Raw genomic sequence first — 18850 nt, 5'->3', positions numbered from 1 at the left:
TCACACTGAAACTAGTCAAAATGGATTTAAGGATGGTCAAAATGGGTATTTCCGGTGAAGTCTGAAAATTGAAATTTTTCACTATCACAATACTTCCTTTACTTATACAAGGAAGTAAAAAAAAAAATTCAGCAAGATTTAAAGATTTATGTACTTGAGAAGTATTTTCACCCTTTTTTAAAAAACAATAAGTATTTGTTTACACATTTAAATGCTGCTGACTTAGCAGCACTATTTAGTGCTATCTTTTGGCACTTTTAACAAAGACTTTATCTTGGATTTGGTGATCCCTTACGAGGACTACTGAGTAATATTGTAATATAATTTACTTTATCCATTGAAAAGAACTAACAATACCTAGTAAATAAATCAGGAATATTTTTTTAAAAAGTTTTATTTGTCATATTTACATAGTAAAAAATAAAGATTAAGAATCCGCGATAGTCACCTCAACTTCTACACCTGTAAAAAAAAAATCAACCATTATCAATAACAAAGAAAGATCAATGAAATAAATTCATAATAAATATATTTTAGTTTCATATCATAAAAATTTGCATAATATTTACATAATACTACATGTTAAACTTTTATGGCTGTGGTTCAAATAACCATATTATAATATACAGCATTCAGAAAATTGCTGTGGACTGGAATTATGAAGTGTAAAGATGAAAACTTTCTTAATTACTACTTTGCATTTTTATTTTGTTATTTTATAGAAACTGATATTACAATAACTGGAATAGTTTGTAACAGGTATTGAAAATTTCCTCCTCCAACATCAATATAACAACACATACATTTCAATTTGTTTTTAAACACTTTACTAGCTAATGTACTGAGAATGTCTCATACATATGCAGTAATTGTGGTTTTTAGTTTGTCAATCGTGTGTGGTCTGTAGTGATACTGCTTGTTTTGCTACCCCTCAAAATGATTGGTTCACCAAAGACATTCTGTAAAAAAAGTCACTGACCTGTTGTTACCTGTGTGCACTGGGGCTCCATCTTGTCGGAACCAACCAAAACAGATTTCCACTTCTGTTAACCGACTACTGAAGATTGTTAAAACAGCACAATAATGATCACTGTAAACTACATTTTCAAAAAAGACTGGACCCACAAATGCACATTCTACTCGCACTGACCCAGACTCCAATTTTTACTTGTGTAATTAATGGGGGGGGGGGGGTTAGGCAAGTCAAGTATTTTATGAATTAATATACCTTCCCAGATCAAACAACACTTCATGTGAATACCTACAGAATTTTGGTTAATAAAACGTTTAAACCATTGACAACAATTTAATCTTTTCTTCAACACACATTACTTTATGGGGGAAAAGTTTCAGTTCTTTTCTTATAGCTTAATGTGCAGTAGCAAGTCTGATATCTTGCAGCTGTGCTAACTTACGCATTGACTGGCGAGGATGTCTGAAGAGTTTTGAGCTTAACATAGAAAGATGCATTTTTCTGTTAAATAGTTTTATTTTTCAACAAAGTTTCCTTTTAAGTCAATACGTTTTCCAGCAATGCTCTAATCTCTTTAACCCTTCCAAATAGTGGCTGGCATATTTCTCTGTAAAATAGGCGTCTTTACATATGCAATAACCTCCTCATACGATGAAAATTTCTTTCCTCTAAGCAAAACTTTAATATTAGGAAACAAGAAAGTTGCTTGGGGCCAGACCTAGTGAATACGGTTTTTTTTGGTGGATGAAAACCGCCATGGCATTATCATCGCCCGGATAAAAAATTTTATTGAGAAAAAATAAATGAATTGCTAAAAAAACTACAACATTGAAATTAAAAAACAAAAACTTACAACTAATATCACAGCTAAACTTTATTTTTTTTTTTAAATTAGAAGTGTAAAATTAAAAATGTAAAATAAAACTAAAAAGAATTTAGCAAAGTCCAAGAGGGATGAAAAGGGCCCCAATTTGGATACCAGTAAAACTAAAAAATTAAACCTAGGTTAAAAACTAAAATCACTAAAATAAATATAATTACTATCACAGATAAAAAAATCTCTCTCTCTCTCTATATATATATATATATATATAGTAAAATAAAATTGAAATAAATCTAACAAACTCCAAGAGTACTGTAAAAGGCTCTTTCTTGGATAACAGAAGAAAATACAATTAAAAATCAAACACTAAAAAAAACACACCACTATCAAAACATATGTAAAATATTAATACATCTAAGTTATAAAAAGACCCAGTCCAAAACTCCTTATTATTGCCCAGGATTTGACGAATGTTTCTGGATAATTTAAATTTATGAGATTTACAAATGCAGTTACATCATATCATGTTGGTGCATCTACTTTTGACATTAGACATCCATGTGCGACTAGTATGGCCTAACTGGAATCGACAAAGGATTACTTCCTCTCGACAGAGTTTTCTAAAAGACGAGTCCCATGGCAACAGTGTTTTTAATGTATCGTGTTTTACACAAATGCTAAAATCACATGTAGTAACACGATTGGTGAAAGAAGGTTTACATGCATCCCTAGCAGCAACTCACTTTTATGTTCCTATGTTTCAGTTCGGCGATTGTTATAGATTTTGATGACCAATGGATGCCTAGAGTAAAAATCTCCCAAAGCTTGGAGTGCACTCAACGAGTCACTACAAATAAGATAAGATGGTATATTGGGTTAATGATATTTAAAGCTTTATTGATGGCATACAGTTCTGCAGTAAATATACTTGTAACATTAAGTAGACCGTACACATAGATTCTGCTATTAACAATAAATGTGCATTCAATGGTATCATTCTATTTTGATCAATCTGCATATACTATTGCATCTGGGTTTATTATGGAAAGGACATGGTGAACATTTTTCTAAAAAACAATAGGTGGTGTTGTTTGTTTCTTGTAAATGGTAAGATCAAAAATAAAATCTATATGGTTGATTCTCCACAGCGGATACAAACAGGGATACGTTGGAAAAACAGCAGGTATGTCTATGTTTAAAAGTTATAGTAACTGTCGGATATGTACACCCATAGGTGCAGTAGATTGTGGATGGTCCTCATAACTTTGAAAATTAGAATTCGCAAGAACTGCAGAAAAAGCCGGGGGATTCGGTTGCCCTTTAAGACGCTGAAAGTTGGTTATGTCTATCCCAAAGTGATGGTTCACCGCACTCCAGAAGTATGCTAGTGACAGAGTTTGATCTGATCTAAAAGCACCTGTAGCAAGACGTAGAAAGGCATGATGTACAGCATCTAACATTTTCAGCAAAGTATTACATACTGAAGAGTAAGCGAATACAACCATAATCTAAATGGGAATTAATTAATGAATGAAATTCCAACATACATGACCTATTAGCTCCCCAATTGGTGTTGCTAAGAACTCTTAGCTCTAGCAGTTTGGAACACTTTATTTTTAGTTCTTTGATGTGTTTGACCCATGTAAGATGGTTATCAAAAATCAAACCTAAAAACTTGATATCAGAAGTGATAGCTATTTGCTCACCATTGAGTAAAACTTCTGGAGTAGGTGGGTCCTGCAAGTAAGAAAAGACTACACATTTTGTTTTCTCAGGTGAAAATGTGAAAGCTTTAAGGCGAGATATTGTGTTCTGTAGTAGTCTCTCTGCTGTGGCTGTTGAACGGGACATAATATATACGGCAAAATCATCAGTAAACAACAAACATGAAACAGGTGGGTGCACACAATCAGTAATACTGTTGATAGCTATAGTGAACAAGATGGCACTAATTACACTTCCTTGAGAGACTCCATTCCTCAAAGTGATAAAGAATCTCCAACACGAACACTGAAAATTCGGTCATTTAAGAAATTTCTGATAAAAACCAGGGTGTTGCCCTTTATGCCCCATTTTTTGAAGGTATTTAGGATACCATGTTGAACGCCATCGAGATATCAAAGAAGATAGCGACGACGTGCTGGTGTAGAAGGAAAGCATTCTGAATACTTGTTTCCAATGACACTAAATGGTAAATGGATGATCATCCTTGTTGGAAACCACACTGCTCTGGATACAAAAGGCCATTTCTCTCTAAGTATCATGTGAGCCTGTGGTTCACGATTCTCTCCATTACTTTGCATAAGACGGTTGTCAAGGAGATGGGACGGTAGCTTGAAGGGCTTTCTTTGACTTTACCAGGCTTAAGCATTGGTATGACAATGGCTTCTGAGCAGACCGAAGGGAAATTTTGTGAGAATGAACCATTATAAATACATATTAGGCGTTGTAGCGCTGAATTTGGAAGGTGCGAGATCATACTGAGGCTAATGTTCCCAGATTCAGGTGAGATGTCACGTGAGTTTTCAAGTGCATGTGACAACTCGTTGAATGAAAATGGAGCATTTAATTCACCAACTAAGTACTAATGTTGAACGATAGTACTTCCATCTGTATTTTGTACCTTTGAAATTCATTACTGTATGATGAGGTGAGAGACACCTAATGAAAAGAATCTGCCAAGTTACTTGCCACTGCAGAAGGTGATGCAAGTTCTTCTTCATGAATAAGTCCGAGAATGGATTGTTTTGGTGATCCGAAAATTGTACAGATTTCTTCCACACAGCAGATGTGGGAGTAGTGCATGAGATGGTGTCCACATATTTCCTTAATGAATTCCTCCTGGCGTCCAAGAATACTCAATGACATACTGCTCTAGCCTTACGGTATAAATCTAAGTGTTCATTTGTAGGCCTGCAGATAAATTTGCAAAGTGCCTGTTGTCGATTGCTAATAGCATTTCAGCAATTATCATTCCACCAAGGGACAGAAAGATGTCTTTGGTTTCCCGATGTTTGTGGGATATATCTATTAGCATTGTCAAGTATCAAAGACGTAAGAGATGAAAGTTCGTCAAGGACATCTGCACTATCATACTGTGATGGGAAGGCTTTTGATAACCGTTCCAATCTGCCTTTTCAACAATCCATCTTCATGGTCTTTTTTTATTTTTGCAGTCGACACCAGTGTTTATAAAAATTGGCCTGTGGTCACTACCGTGAAAGTCGTCACAAGCAGACCAATTAAAACGAGGGAATAAATTTGGTAAACATAAGGAGAGGTCGATGTTTGACCGTGTACCTGAAGATGAAGACATAAATGTGTATGACCCATCATTCAGAAGACAAAGATCTAAGTCTTGTCTGATTCTGTTTATAATATTTCCTCAAGCAGAGCAGAAAGATGAGCCCTAGGAAATATGGTGGGCATTGAAGTCTCCTACTATAAACAACAGCAATGGAATCTGCAAGAGAAAATTTGCTATTTTTAGAGCATTGAACTCAAGAATTCTGGGAGATACAAATTGCAGATACGCAATTTAAACAGGACTGAGATTTTTACAGCAACAGCAGGAATAGGGGTAGCTAATGGTAGCCTTGTAGCCGACACCTCATTCCGCATGAAAATAGCAATAATAGGAATACCAATCTCTCTACTATCTACAAGACAATCGTATCTCTCACATGTATAGCCTCTGAGTGTTACCGCATCTTGCTGTAATAGATGTGTTTCTTCAAAGCACATTATTAATGGTTCATGCGCGCACATCAGCACTCTAACATCTTCAATGTGGGACCGAAAACCTCTAACATTCCATTAAATAATGCTCATAAAAATAGATATGATACAAAATACAGATAAATATATATGAAAAATTTAGTTGTAATTTGGTTTTTCTTTTTCAAATTTTTTGGTTTAATAAACTCTGTTCCTTTACCATATCCTCCAGAAGACGTGGTAATGGAGGGGAAGATTTAGAACCATGGGATGTTGTAGACATCCCAGAGGAGGTGATTGTGTGGGCTCCCTTAAAAGGGAGCTTATTGGGTGGCTTACCACCAGCTGTATTAACTCCAGTCCGCAAAGGTAGAACTTTAGGAACAGGAACTTTCTGGGGTATCTCACTAGTGTTAGCTTCACTAGATACTGCTACAGACTTCTTATTCATCTTTGTTAACTCAGAGATAGTTGCAGTAAGTGAAGTAACCTGATCAGATAAAACCTGAACAAGCTTTTTCAGTTCACTGCAGGATACGCACTATTGGTTGCCTGCGTTGATAGTAGTTTTAATTGATGTCGCAGTAGCAAAGGAGACATCCAGTTTAACAAGGTTTCAGGAATTAACAGTCTTTTTATGTTCTCTTTGGGAGCTGGGGAAGAAAGCTTTTGCTCAGTACAGATTTTTAGGATTGCCTTCTCTTCCATAAAAGTTGGGCAATTTTGAGATCAAGCTGAATGTGTTCCACCACAGTTAGAAATTTTTCTTCTTCCTGGCAGTTGGTGTCATTGTGACCTTCTTTCGCACATCGAGCGCAAATTGCAGATTTCAAACAAGAAGTTGTGATATGGCCGTACCCTAGGCATTGAAAGCATCGTCATGGGTTGGGGATGAAAGGACGCACATGAACCGACAGGTAATCCACTTCAAATTTCTCTGGTGGTATCAGAAGATTAAAAGTTAATATAATGGGAGGTGTAGTTTTGCAGTTTCTTTATTCTTTTCACTTCCACAACTTCTTGGTTATGAAGTTCATCAGCAATTTTGTTTATATCCATTTCCACAAGACTGTGGCAAAAAATTACTCCCCAGCTGGTATTTAGGGTCTTGTGGCATGTCCCACTAATGTTTATGCCACCCATATTGCTGAGATGTAACAGGGAGCGACTCTGCTCATCATGAAATGTTTCTATCAGAATCATTCTGTCTCGTAGTTTTCTAATGTTCTTCGGAGAACCAATAGAATCGGTGACACATTGGTTAATCAGGAAAGGTAAAACCTTTTGAAGGGAGCCATCCTCCTGATTATTTCGAAGAACAAAACAATCATTCTTATATTTTATATTAGAATTTATTACATTCTCTTCTGCAGTAACATTATCCTCGTCAGACAAAGCTGACAGAGGACTTTTCACTTGACTAAAAATGGTGTTTTTTCAGATGGACCATCAACAATCATAGAATTTATTGTTGGAACTGAAGTTTTGATCCCACAAGTACTGGCGATATAACAGACCACTTCAGCAGAGCGCACGCGTACTGGAGCTACAGCAGAATAAAACTGGATTTGCCCCGATGACATCGTTTGAGACTCACTACATAAAGCCAATCATCACCCGTCAACACAATAATTTCCACCTTGGGTTACATCACCAAGTGTATGTGTAAGAAGAAATAGTGTAGAATATTGTAATGTAGTTGTGTAAGGGTGTATGTTATGAATTATGTAGTGTTCTTGGTTTAGTGAATGTGTAAGTGTATAGTGAAAAGTGTTCTGCAGCTCAATGTGTAGTGGGATGAAATGCTGCAGTGGCTAGGGCCGTGGGGATGCCAACCCCCAAAGACTTAAAGAATAAGACGGACTCCCTGTTGGGATGGTGAATACGGTTAATGGTTGACCAATTCAAAGTGCAATTCATGAATTTTCGCCATGGCGACTGTCAAAGTGTGAGCAGATGCATTGTCCTGAGAAAGCACTTCCTTCTTCTTCAAATGTGGTCTTTTTTGCAATTTCTGCCTTCAGCTTGTAAAGTAATGATGTGTAATACTGTCTCATTACCATTTTACTTTTTTGAAGACAATCGATAAACAAAATTCATAAACATAAACATATCACCAAAATATTTTCAGTTAATCATATTTTTACTTTTAGTTTAACAAAACATAAAATTTATACAATAATTTAATTATTATCATAAATTAAAACATCTCAATTAAACTCCAGCAATTGGTCAGCCACTGCATTTTTATCATATTTGTGTCATAATGTTGTTATATAAAGACCCTAAGGTCTTGATATAACAACATTTACTCTAAAGTAAATGGTATCTTTTATTTTAATACCCGTATTAAACAACCAACTTTTCTCCCTACAAAACCTTTATTTGTTCAACGAGAAGGTAACAGCTCAACACAATATCAAAACATACATCTTATCCATTTAATATTAAAAAAAGATTTAGTAACTATTTAAATTAAAAGCTAATTTAAAAGTCATTGCACCAAACTACAATTTCAATATACCTGGTTCAATGCTAATTGAAGTGATTTGCTTCACAATTTCAGATGGCGAGTGAAGATCAATAACTCTTTTATGAACTCTCATCTGGAATCTATCCCACGTCTTAGAACCTTCTCCACAAGGGGTCTTCCTTGTTGTGATTCGAAGGATTTTAGTAGGCATACGAACAGGCCCAGATACTCGTAAATTCTGTTTCTTAGCACCAGATATTAAATCTGTACAGACTACCAACAACACAAAGAATTAAAGAAATGCAAAAGAGAATGCCTCATAATGAATAGGTGCTAGATATTTTTTACATAGCTCAAGACAATTACAACACAAACTAAAAATATATAAAAAAAATTAAATTATAAATATATTTTTAGAGAGAACATCGCAGAGAATACAGTTCTGTAAATTCATTCAAAATATAATTACCACAGCCACAAATTTAAGAAATTGGTTTAATTTTATCCAACGATGTAAATGCCTTAAGGAATTAAATAAGGAACTAATCAGGATATTGGATTTGTGATTTATATGCTCTCACTTGTGGGTAGGATATTATCAACTTCACAAATTATACTTATCAACAATGATTTTGTTAAATGAGAGTCAGTAACTGATTCTTACAGTATTTTTCATGCAGATTTCTAATGTGAAATCACAATCTTCAATCAGGCTTAGTTTTTTTGTAACGACCATTCTTATTTTCAGGTAGTTATCATGCACGAACTCCATAAGCATAGCATTTAATGAACATATTTTATTACATTTATCAACTAAATAGCTTTATTTACTAAAATCCCTTATTTACTTATAAACTATTGTGTAGACTAGATAAATATTTTTAAGTCTCATTGAAGTGCAAGTTCTTGTGTGTGTAACATTCAGTTTTGTAGCTGGCTTTCATATCTGCAGGTATATGTTGTTCAGTAAAGTAAGTGTATTTTATTAAATTATGATGTCTGTAAATAAAGTAATGAGACTAGTCTTTTTAGGAGACTAGTAAACATACGGTTATATGAACAACTGATTTATATTAGATATTAATATTTTTAGTCTATTGTTGTCATATGAGACGTAAACAACTTTTTGTTGTGATTACAAAAATGAGTGATACTAATTATGAGCAACCTTGTGCAATTAAGTTTTGTGTTAAACTTGGTGAGAATGCTACTGGAACTTTTTCAAAATTGAAAAGGGCATATCAAGATGGCGCTTTTGTCACAAGCTCAAAATTTTAAGTGGTTTAAAGCACTTTCAGATGGCTGGGAATCAGTTGCGGACAATCTACACTCACTCAGGAAAACTGTTAACATCAAAAAGTGACAATGCTAAGTGAATCAGAGAAGTGATGCAGTATGACCAGCAGATTAACTGTCAATGATTGCAGAACAATTGAATTTGAACCATACCACAGTCCATTAAATTTGGACAAATTGGCCATGAAAAAGGTTTGTGCAAAACCGATCCCAAAATCTTCACTGTTGAACAGAAAAACAACAGGATGAAAGTGTTCCACGATCTAGGGTGAATTGAAACCAATCCTGATTTTCTAAAAAAAAAAAAAAAATTATTGGTGATGAATCTTTGATATCTGAATATGACCCAGCAACAAAACGCTACAGCAAGTAGTGGCACACTTCAAACTAACCATGTCCCAGAATAACAAAAATGAGCAAATCAAAACCATACTAATTTGTTTCTTTTATAGTAATGGCATTGTCCATAAGGAGTTCTTGCCTACAGGACAGACAATCAATATGTTTACAGAGAAATTCTTGAAAGACTGCGGAAAAGAGACGCCCGCGTGAGACCTGCCATAAAAAACAACTGGATGCTGCATCATGACAAAGCACCTTGTCACACTCCACTCTCAACAAGTTTATGGCAAAGAAAAGCATTCCTGTAGTTCCTCAACCACCTTATTGATCTGAATTGGATCCCTGCGACTTCTCCAAAAAAAAGAAAAAAAAAAATGTAACCGACCATCTGAAGGATATTCTAGATCTAACACCACTACTATGAAGAGTGGGAAAACCATATGAAGCACTGCATGGCTTCCCAAGGGAATTACACTTTTACATGGACAGAGTCCATGTAAAATTGGATTGTTTTGGTAAAGTTTTTCTGAAACAGTATCATTACTTTATTTACAGACCTCGTAGTATGTTCATAAAGGTAATGTTCTTTTTAAACAATATTAGTTATTGTAATGTATTAACAATGCCTCGCAGTTGCATTAATTTTAAACAATTTCTGTTACATCTATAGTGAGGTAACGTTGAAATGTCAGAAAACAAATATAACTCCACTGATAAAACTGTCATTTTAACTGTATTTTGGATGTAAATTAAGTGATCAGAACAAATTTTGGGCTCCTCACATTTGCTGTGCTTCTTGTGTAACATTGTTAACTGGTTGGCTAAATTGATCTCATCACATGCCATTTGCAATTCCAATGGTTTGGAGAAAACTTAAGGATCACATCACAGATTGTTATTTTTGTGTAATAAAGATATTTGGGATAACAGCTAAAACTAGACATCCTGTTAAATAACCTGATATTCCCTGTGCCATGCGGCCAGTACCACATAGCAAAGAGCTTCCAATTCCTAACACCTGAAACACAAAACTTTGATGAAGATGAAAATGTCAAATCTTGTGCTTACTTATAAAGCAATGAAGAAAGAGATCCAAACCTTTTAAAAAATAGATATACTGAACCCCATTTAATTAATCAGTACGAATTTAATGATCTGGTTTGTGATCTTTATCAAAGAATCAAGCAGAACTACTGGCATCAAGACTGAAAGGATGGCATCTTTTCAACCAAACACTAAAATAAGCACTTTCTGTGGCAATTTGAATTTTTCTTCTCTCAGTATGAATTAGAATACTGTAATGATGTGGTCTCTTTACTGGAAGCTTTGAGACACATGCATCATCCTGATGAATGGTTACTTTTTACTGAATCAAAGCTTAATTTGAAAGCTGTACTACTTCGCATTGGATATAAATACTCATCAATACTATATAAGAGCAGTTCACATGAAGGAGTCTTATACAAATATGAAACTTCAAATGAGCAGGATTCAGTATGAGAAATATTTATGGCATATCTGTGGAGATCTGAAAGTAATAGCACTTTTACTTGGACTGCAAATTGGATACACTAAGTTCTGTTGTTTTTTTGTGCGAGTGAGACAGCAGTGATAGGAAAAACCATTACACTTAAGAACAGTGGCCATAGAGAGGTACTGACTGTAGGAAAGAAGAATGTTGTTAGGCATTAGTAAAATCAGATAACTGCCACTACACTTTAAGCTAGGTTTATTCAGAACTTTTCTTAAAGTAATGGATTGTAATTGTGAGATTTTAGTTTTTATAAAACAGATTCCCTAGTATAAGCGATGTTAAAATAAGGGAAGATATATTTGTTGGACCACAAAATAGAAAACTAATGAGTAATCCAGCGTTTGAAGGATATTTGAATGACTTGGTGGTTGCTGCATGGAAATCATTTCAAAATGTGGTAAACAACTTCCTTGGAAACCATAAGGCCAGTAACTACAGAGAACTTGTTAGTGAACTCCTTCAAAACTACAAAGAACTTGGGTGAAAAATGTAACTCAAAATCTATTTCTTACATTCATATTTGGATTTTTCTCTAAAAACCTCAGTGCTATCAGTGATGAACACGGAAAACGCTTTCATCTACAATGGAAACACAATATCAGGGAAAATGGAACCCAAAAATGTTAGCAGACTACTGTTGGAATCTAAAGAGGGATCTACCTACAGCAAATTACAGCAGAAATTCCAAACGAAATAGATTTTAGGTGAGTGCAAAATGCATGTTATGTATTGTCGAATTATGTTCATAGATTTTTTGTTTCAAAAGAAATTTCAATTACAAAAAAAAAACTGAGCCCAATAAAATAATTCTATTAACATATCTGAAATCAGCATAAAAATTATATAAGAATCAGCCATTTACTCCCACTTAAACAAAAAATTAAATTTTGTTTAAGTTAAAGTTTAATTTTGTTTTGACCATTATTTGGAGTATGCAGCCAACTTCATGTTAAATCTGTACAGTAACTGTTTCATTGATAAATACAGAAATCATGAACAACTCCTGCATTGAATTTTTTACAGGTTTGTCATTTTTATGCATTTTATTTTTTACAGACTAACAGATTTATTACATCAAACTAGAAAAACTTTTTTTTTTAATTTTATTAAAAAAACTGCTAGAGTTCTAGGAATTGTTTTATTTGCTTTTTATGTAAAAAGGGATAGGAAATCATTAAATTTCTATGAATTTCAGTATACATTCATTTTACCTTTGAAGTAATTAGAGCAAAATTTTTCATGGACTAAAACTTGAAAATTAAGTGATTCTATCCCATACTTAAATAAACTTTTTTATTTATTATCACTTGTAGAATTAGAATGTGCTGAAATTCATTCTAATTCTTTATGTAATCCCTGTATGTGTGTGTCAGTAAAAAAAATATCTTCTTTCTAGCAGCATTAAAGCAAAACATGATTTTTAAATCTTAGGAAGTTGTATCATATTGGCCTCACATTTGGGTTATCTAAGCAAAATAAGGGGGGGGGGGGCTGTTAAAAAATCTACATGTAATGGTACATGATGACTAAACAAGTTTCAGTAAAAACAAACCTTAGGAATAGAACTGAGTTAACATGGGAAAATGAGGCAAATTATAATACATAAAATATAAAAATTGAATTATGCTTACCCTTTTCCAAACTCTTCATGTTTTTTGATGTTAACGTGATCCTAATTCTATGGATCTGGGATTGCTCAGCAGCAGGCTTTTCAGGATCTTTAAAGTTACTCTACAATACAGAAAGTAAACAATAATTACAAAAAACCCTTGAGGCAGTCTACTTGTCTGTAGCTATTTCAATTTAATTTTTTTCATAACTTTCCGACTTCTTGAAACTTTAAAAAATATTCAATTTATATTTAAATGAAACTTCAGAGAACTGTGAATCTATATTTATAACATTATAATACTTACTCTACACAATTAGTGAACATAAAGCAAATTAATTGAAAAGTTTTATGCTAGCCCCAGACTTAGTAAATAAAAAGTATTTTATACTATTGAATTCACACATGGATGGAAAATAAGTTTATAGACAATTAACATGCAGTAAATAGATATTAAAGATTTCATTTACTTTGAAAATCTCTAAAGTTAATTATGAATTCCACTTATTTCATGATGTAATAAATCAATTCATCCTTGTAATTACCTGATCTTTTTACGTAACCTTGAATTGTTTGAGAGAGATTTTACTGTGCCTAATTGGGCTCTGGCTTAAAGTGTAATGTGTGTAATTTATTTATATAAACTACTACTAAATGGAGAGAAACTTCTTTTTTTTTTAATAAAGTAAAAAAAGAATTTTTGTTTAATTTCTTTAACAGACATCATTGTTTCATTAGGAAACACAGTGAATATTTATATGCATGCAAGCAAATAAACTTAAATAAGACTATACACTATTTTCAGACTGAGCAGTCATATACTGATGTGAGAATAAGTGCATAACACTGAAAGAAATAAACATCAAAGAATTAAAATAGATATAGTAAAGAACGATCAGAAAAAATAACAGTAAAACTAATGAACTAAACTATAGACTACTTATATACCACTAAATGTGTGTCAATCCATTTTAAATCAAGCAGAGTCTTGTTGATAAACTTTATTTGTTTTATCATTCTTCACATTCCGTGAATTGCAAACTAGAGTTAATTTATTTTCATTTTTTGAACACCCATTATGCGCGTTGCACTTTTTAAAAATTTACAGCATATTTAACATGTTTATGACCATCCCAAAATTTTTAACATTTACTCCTGGAAACAGGAAGTTTTTTGTTGTATTTTGGTAAAAGGAAGTTCTACAATATATTTCCTTTGGTCAAAAAGTTGCTGGGAAGAAGTTTTATATATAAAGAAAACCTGTGCACCAAATTGGTACATGCGGTCCGAGTTAAAAAAGTGTTAGTTTTACCACTCACAGTTTTCAATGAAAACAAACAGCTGTAGTAGTTAAGCCATTGTAATCGTTAAATAAATTGAGTTTGAAATAGTTTGTAGTTTGTTACTTCAAAATAAATTTGTTTCGAAAATTAAGTAGTCTGAACAATAAACAGTATTCTTAACACGTCCACTGCGTATCACGCGGCTCCCGCGTGAGTGTGGTTGTCCCCTGCAGCCGGGCCACACGGCTCCCGCGTGAGAGGGACTATTCCATTCCTTGGTCTCCCTTCCCTTGCCGGCTGCAGGTATAACATCCCAACCTTATGACGCACTTAGTTAGTGTCCTACCTTTGCACTGTGAAAGTCGTAGCGAGTTTGTGTTAATTTTTTTGCATTTTTTTTGTGATCAAAGTTGGCTTTGTGTTTTCTGCTCCAGCTCTTCTTTCTTCAACAACATAAAGGTAATTTCTTCTCATAACACTTATCTAATTGTAGTTTTTATCATAATAAATACAGTATGTGGCAAAAAAAAAAAAATAGCATCCTTTCACACGTCAAGATTTTTAATTTTAGCACATAATAAATTGCACAGCCAGATTTTTGCTTATTTTTTTTTACTTTTACTTTCCTTTCAGACATGGCTGATAATGAACCATCAACTTCTAGGGGTCCTGAACCAAAAAAACACCGATCGGCTGAACCGAAAAGGGTGTACACAGAAGAAGAAATTCAGAAAATTATCGAGGATTTGGAGGATTCTGATGAATCCTCCAAAGACATGGGTCTTTGTTTGGACCCATGTTTTAGGTTATACCATAAGTATAAGTAGTTTACGATTTTTTTTTTTTATGTATGTACAAATGTAATTATCTTTTAGAGCATTATAAATGAATTTTAGTTGTAAGATGTTTGAAATTAATTTTATGTAAATACAAATTATAAAAAAAATATACGCAAATTATAATAAAATATTTTAACTTTCAACTTATTTTTTTAATTCACCAAGAACCACTAATTTATCAAAAGAAAGATTCGAATAGAATTCTGGAAATAATTACGTATAACCAGTTGTTTTTACACTCACGCGGGAGTCGTGTGACTAGCATACCATTAGCAAACATACATTGATTTCAAGGGCCGGGCTGGTCACGCGGCTCCCGCGTGAGTTATATAATCTCGATAATACGCATTACTATACCGAAAATCATTTTAAAAATGTCAGGTAGTATTTAGTCCATAACAGTAGAGTAGCTTTACTAAAAAAAAAAAAAATCAGCACGGGAGTTCACACTAGTGATTGCGAGAAGCAGCTAACGTGTTAAAAATATTGCCTTCATAATTATAACTTAATTTTCTGATTGTTGATTTGCCATTTTCCAGCAAATTTGAAGAGCTCTAAAAATTAAACAATTTATGATAGAGATCTGCAACTCAGTACTTTCTCAAAACTCTATCAAACAGTTAATTCATACCAAATTTCATGAAAATCCCAGTTGGTCAGGTTGTGGAATTTAACATAGAATGACCCATACAATAGCCAATTATTTAGCCTGAAAATAAAGTATATAAAGCTTTTACATTAATGAATTATGAAATTTTTGATGAGGGTACTGTGAAACATTTTGAGGGACATTAATTTGAGTGTAAGGCATCGTATTGATGCTACATGTCATTTCAATAGAGTATATAACAATTTATTTTTATTTGAATTCTAATTGAATAGTGTTATAAGTAACTTTTATTCCCTTCTCATATGTTAAGTAAAAAATCCATTGTTATTATTACAGAAAGAATGTAAAATTTAAATCTACAGAAGAGTAAACTTTTTTCTTGTTTTTACTGATTATCACGATGACAGTAACAACATATGACAAGATTGACTGAATGCCTGTCATCTCTCTAAATAATTACCTAAATTACAATTCTGGGACATCACTTGTATAAAATATTCCTACAGTATCTCCATAATGTTGGAGCATTATGGAGTATTCTTTTTTTTAATGAATACGTCCTGGTATCAAATACAAAAGTATCAACAAGAGTGAATGAAATAGTAAATAAATTTGTTTGGAAAATTAAGTAGTTAGTCAGAACAAACAGTACTCTTAAAAATACTGCCTTCATAATCAAGACTTAATTTTCCGATTGAACTCCACCTAATTAGCTGTGATAGTTAACTGTACAACTGATGGCTTGTCACACCACAAAATTTACTTTGTATTTCATAAGAATTTGATGGTTAGAGCACCGAAATAGAACCCTAAACTGCTCTAACCAAGGGAAACACACAAAATACTTAATACACATAAGCACATGTACAAAATAAATAAAGAACAAATAAAACATATATATTTCGATGTACTTTGGTGAGCAACCAACCACGTGTTACAAAGAATTAATATGAGAGAATAAAGTTCTCCTATCACATTAATGTAAATGGCAAAATGTATAATTATAATGGAAATTTAAATAATAAATCACATTTCACAGAAAAACTATCGAAAACCTGTAAGCCACATGGCAATGCTTAGCTCTTGTATTTTATTTTAAAACTACAGCAAGTTATATCCCATAACAAAATTAATACAATTAAAAGCAGAAACTTACCATAATTCACTGTTAAATCTTACTGGTCGAGTTAATCAATTTCTCCTCGGAGAAAAACTGAACAGCGCTGTTCCAGTAAGGTAAGGAAGCAAAAGAGAGCCAACGCTAACACGCCATTGCAAATCGAAATGTTAGTTTGCTATCGATACTTCCTTTTTATTATGTTTCTTGATTCCATCAAAATAAAGCATATTGACACACATAAATTAAATTGAGAATATTATATAAATTGCAAAAAAAAACCTGCTGTACTTAAATTTAACTGTAAAATAAAAACGTAAATTATTCCCAGCGACTACCTGATTGTTGTAACTTCCTGTTCAGGAGTAGCGCAATCTTTCGTATTTGTAATTTGCAAAAAAAATGTCACGAATATTTTAGTTAATGAACAGTAATAAGTTTTGTGTTGAAACAATCCTAGAACTTCCGTAACCGCAAATCACACCGCCGATTTTGTTCTCTACAATTTACTGTTATTTCTGGTAAGTACTTGGAAAACAAATTTAAAACGATTAATAAATCTATTAAAAACAAACTTTTGTTGGTCTTCAGCTAAAACTATAAACTTCAGGGCTAGAACATAGTCAGGTGTTTATTCTCTGCTGACAGAATTGATCATACATTAATCCACTTAGAAAAGCAAGTGAAGGATTTTAACTGGAATTAGGATTATTTGTAATTTAGTTATTTTTGATATCAATCATTTTAAAACCAATTCAACATTATAGATAACAAATGGGTTTGTGAATATTAATTTCTATATTAGCATTTACTTTATTGAGACCAGTCTCTTCCCTAATTTTTTTTTCTTTTCATTAAAATTACTCTGCTTTAATTTATTTAAGTGTTTTTAACAGATGATATAGTAATTCATCATAGAATATTTTCCAACACGATTGATTGGTAAGATATTTATTTTATGTGGTAATTAGAAATGAATGGACGTCATTAAATTCATTATGAAAATAACATAAAGAAGAATAAAACAAATTAATGAAGGAACAGAAAGTAGTTTGAGGAATTTAATAATGCAGTAGAACATAGCATATAGAAGATGTGGAATTATGTTACTTGAGAATTAAATTAAAAAAATAATTGAAATAGTCCATTGAACAAAGTGAGGAACACAAGAATCCCATTGATTTTATTTAAATTGATTATATATATAATTATTAAGATTTGTCTCAGTGTTTTGAAATACTCTAATATTATTAGAGTATCATTAATCATTTAAAGTAAATCTTCAACCAGCAAGCCATTTTTCAGATTTGGGAAAAGGAAGTAATCGCTGGGAGTCAAATCTAGCATATACAGCAGATGGAAGCACTTTAAAGCACAGGTGTGGAGTTTTTCAGTTACAGCCAATGATGTTGATTTATGGTTTTATAAAAAATTTATACAGTATAGTACATTTATACATATAGTTTTATAAACATTTATACAGAATGAACGAAAAGAAGTGATAAGTTACTTTCATTTGGGCAGATATGGATGCTTGGCCTGAAGAGCACCCTTCAATTAATCCAGTAGTAAAGTTTAGTAACCCCTGCATCCTGTGAAGATCCTTACTTTTGCTTGGTATTCTATAAGCACCACCATATCCAGTGACAGCTCATGACTAAAATTAGTGAGATAATGCTCCAGAAAATTTTTTTCTGGGTCTTTTCAAAGTCATGGTTAAAGTTTTCTGTAAAATAAAAGAACCCAAAAAAAATGAATCAAATAGAGTACTTAGAATGAATCAAATACTTAGAAGCAGGATAATAATCTAATTCTACACTTATCACATTCAAAAATATGGTACATTGCACTTAATAACCGTATTTGGTTTAACCAAATAAATAATAAAATGTCAATACAGAAAATATTTGTTAGTATTATTAGCTTAAAACACTATGCTTAAAAATGCTATAGTCCAATGGTGCTTAATTTAAATTTCTATGTATACAAAAACAAATACATAATTACTTTTTACTAATTACCTTCTTTTTCGCCCTTCCATTGTATTTTTGGACAGATTGGCAATCAAAGAGCCCTTGCTTTTCGCCATCTTCTTATCACTACTGAAAAAACAACTAAACCACTTTCATATTACTTCCACAGACAAAACTAGAAAAAAAACGAAGGAATGTTCCTTACATATGCAGTGTAAAAAAAAACCTACCTTCTCCCAGCACATCAGTGTCAGCACTGTG

At 32.8% G+C, this 18850-nt stretch overlaps 1 protein-coding gene across 1 annotated transcript; it reads right to left on the bottom strand.

Moving 5' to 3' along the window:
• Positions 1–376: 376 nt before the first annotated feature.
• RpS20 (ribosomal protein S20) lies at positions 377–16814 on the bottom strand. Its single transcript, XM_075382256.1, has 4 exons — positions 16656–16814; positions 12790–12889; positions 8038–8259; positions 377–462 (listed from the first exon to the last, which is right to left on the bottom strand). Exons 1-4 carry the CDS (start codon positions 16656–16658, stop codon positions 428–430), a joined length of 360 nt encoding a protein of 119 aa, XP_075238371.1. The 5' UTR covers positions 16659–16814; the 3' UTR covers positions 377–427.
• Positions 16815–18850: the final 2036 nt, after the last annotated feature.

The sequence above is a fragment of the Lycorma delicatula genome, chromosome 1, assembly GCF_047948215.1.
Source record: "Lycorma delicatula isolate Av1 chromosome 1, ASM4794821v1, whole genome shotgun sequence".
In the NCBI taxonomy this organism is placed as follows: domain Eukaryota; kingdom Metazoa; phylum Arthropoda; class Insecta; order Hemiptera; family Fulgoridae; genus Lycorma; species Lycorma delicatula.
Note: the sequence above shows the minus strand (reverse complement) of the source record. Positions and strands in the feature narration are given on the sequence as shown.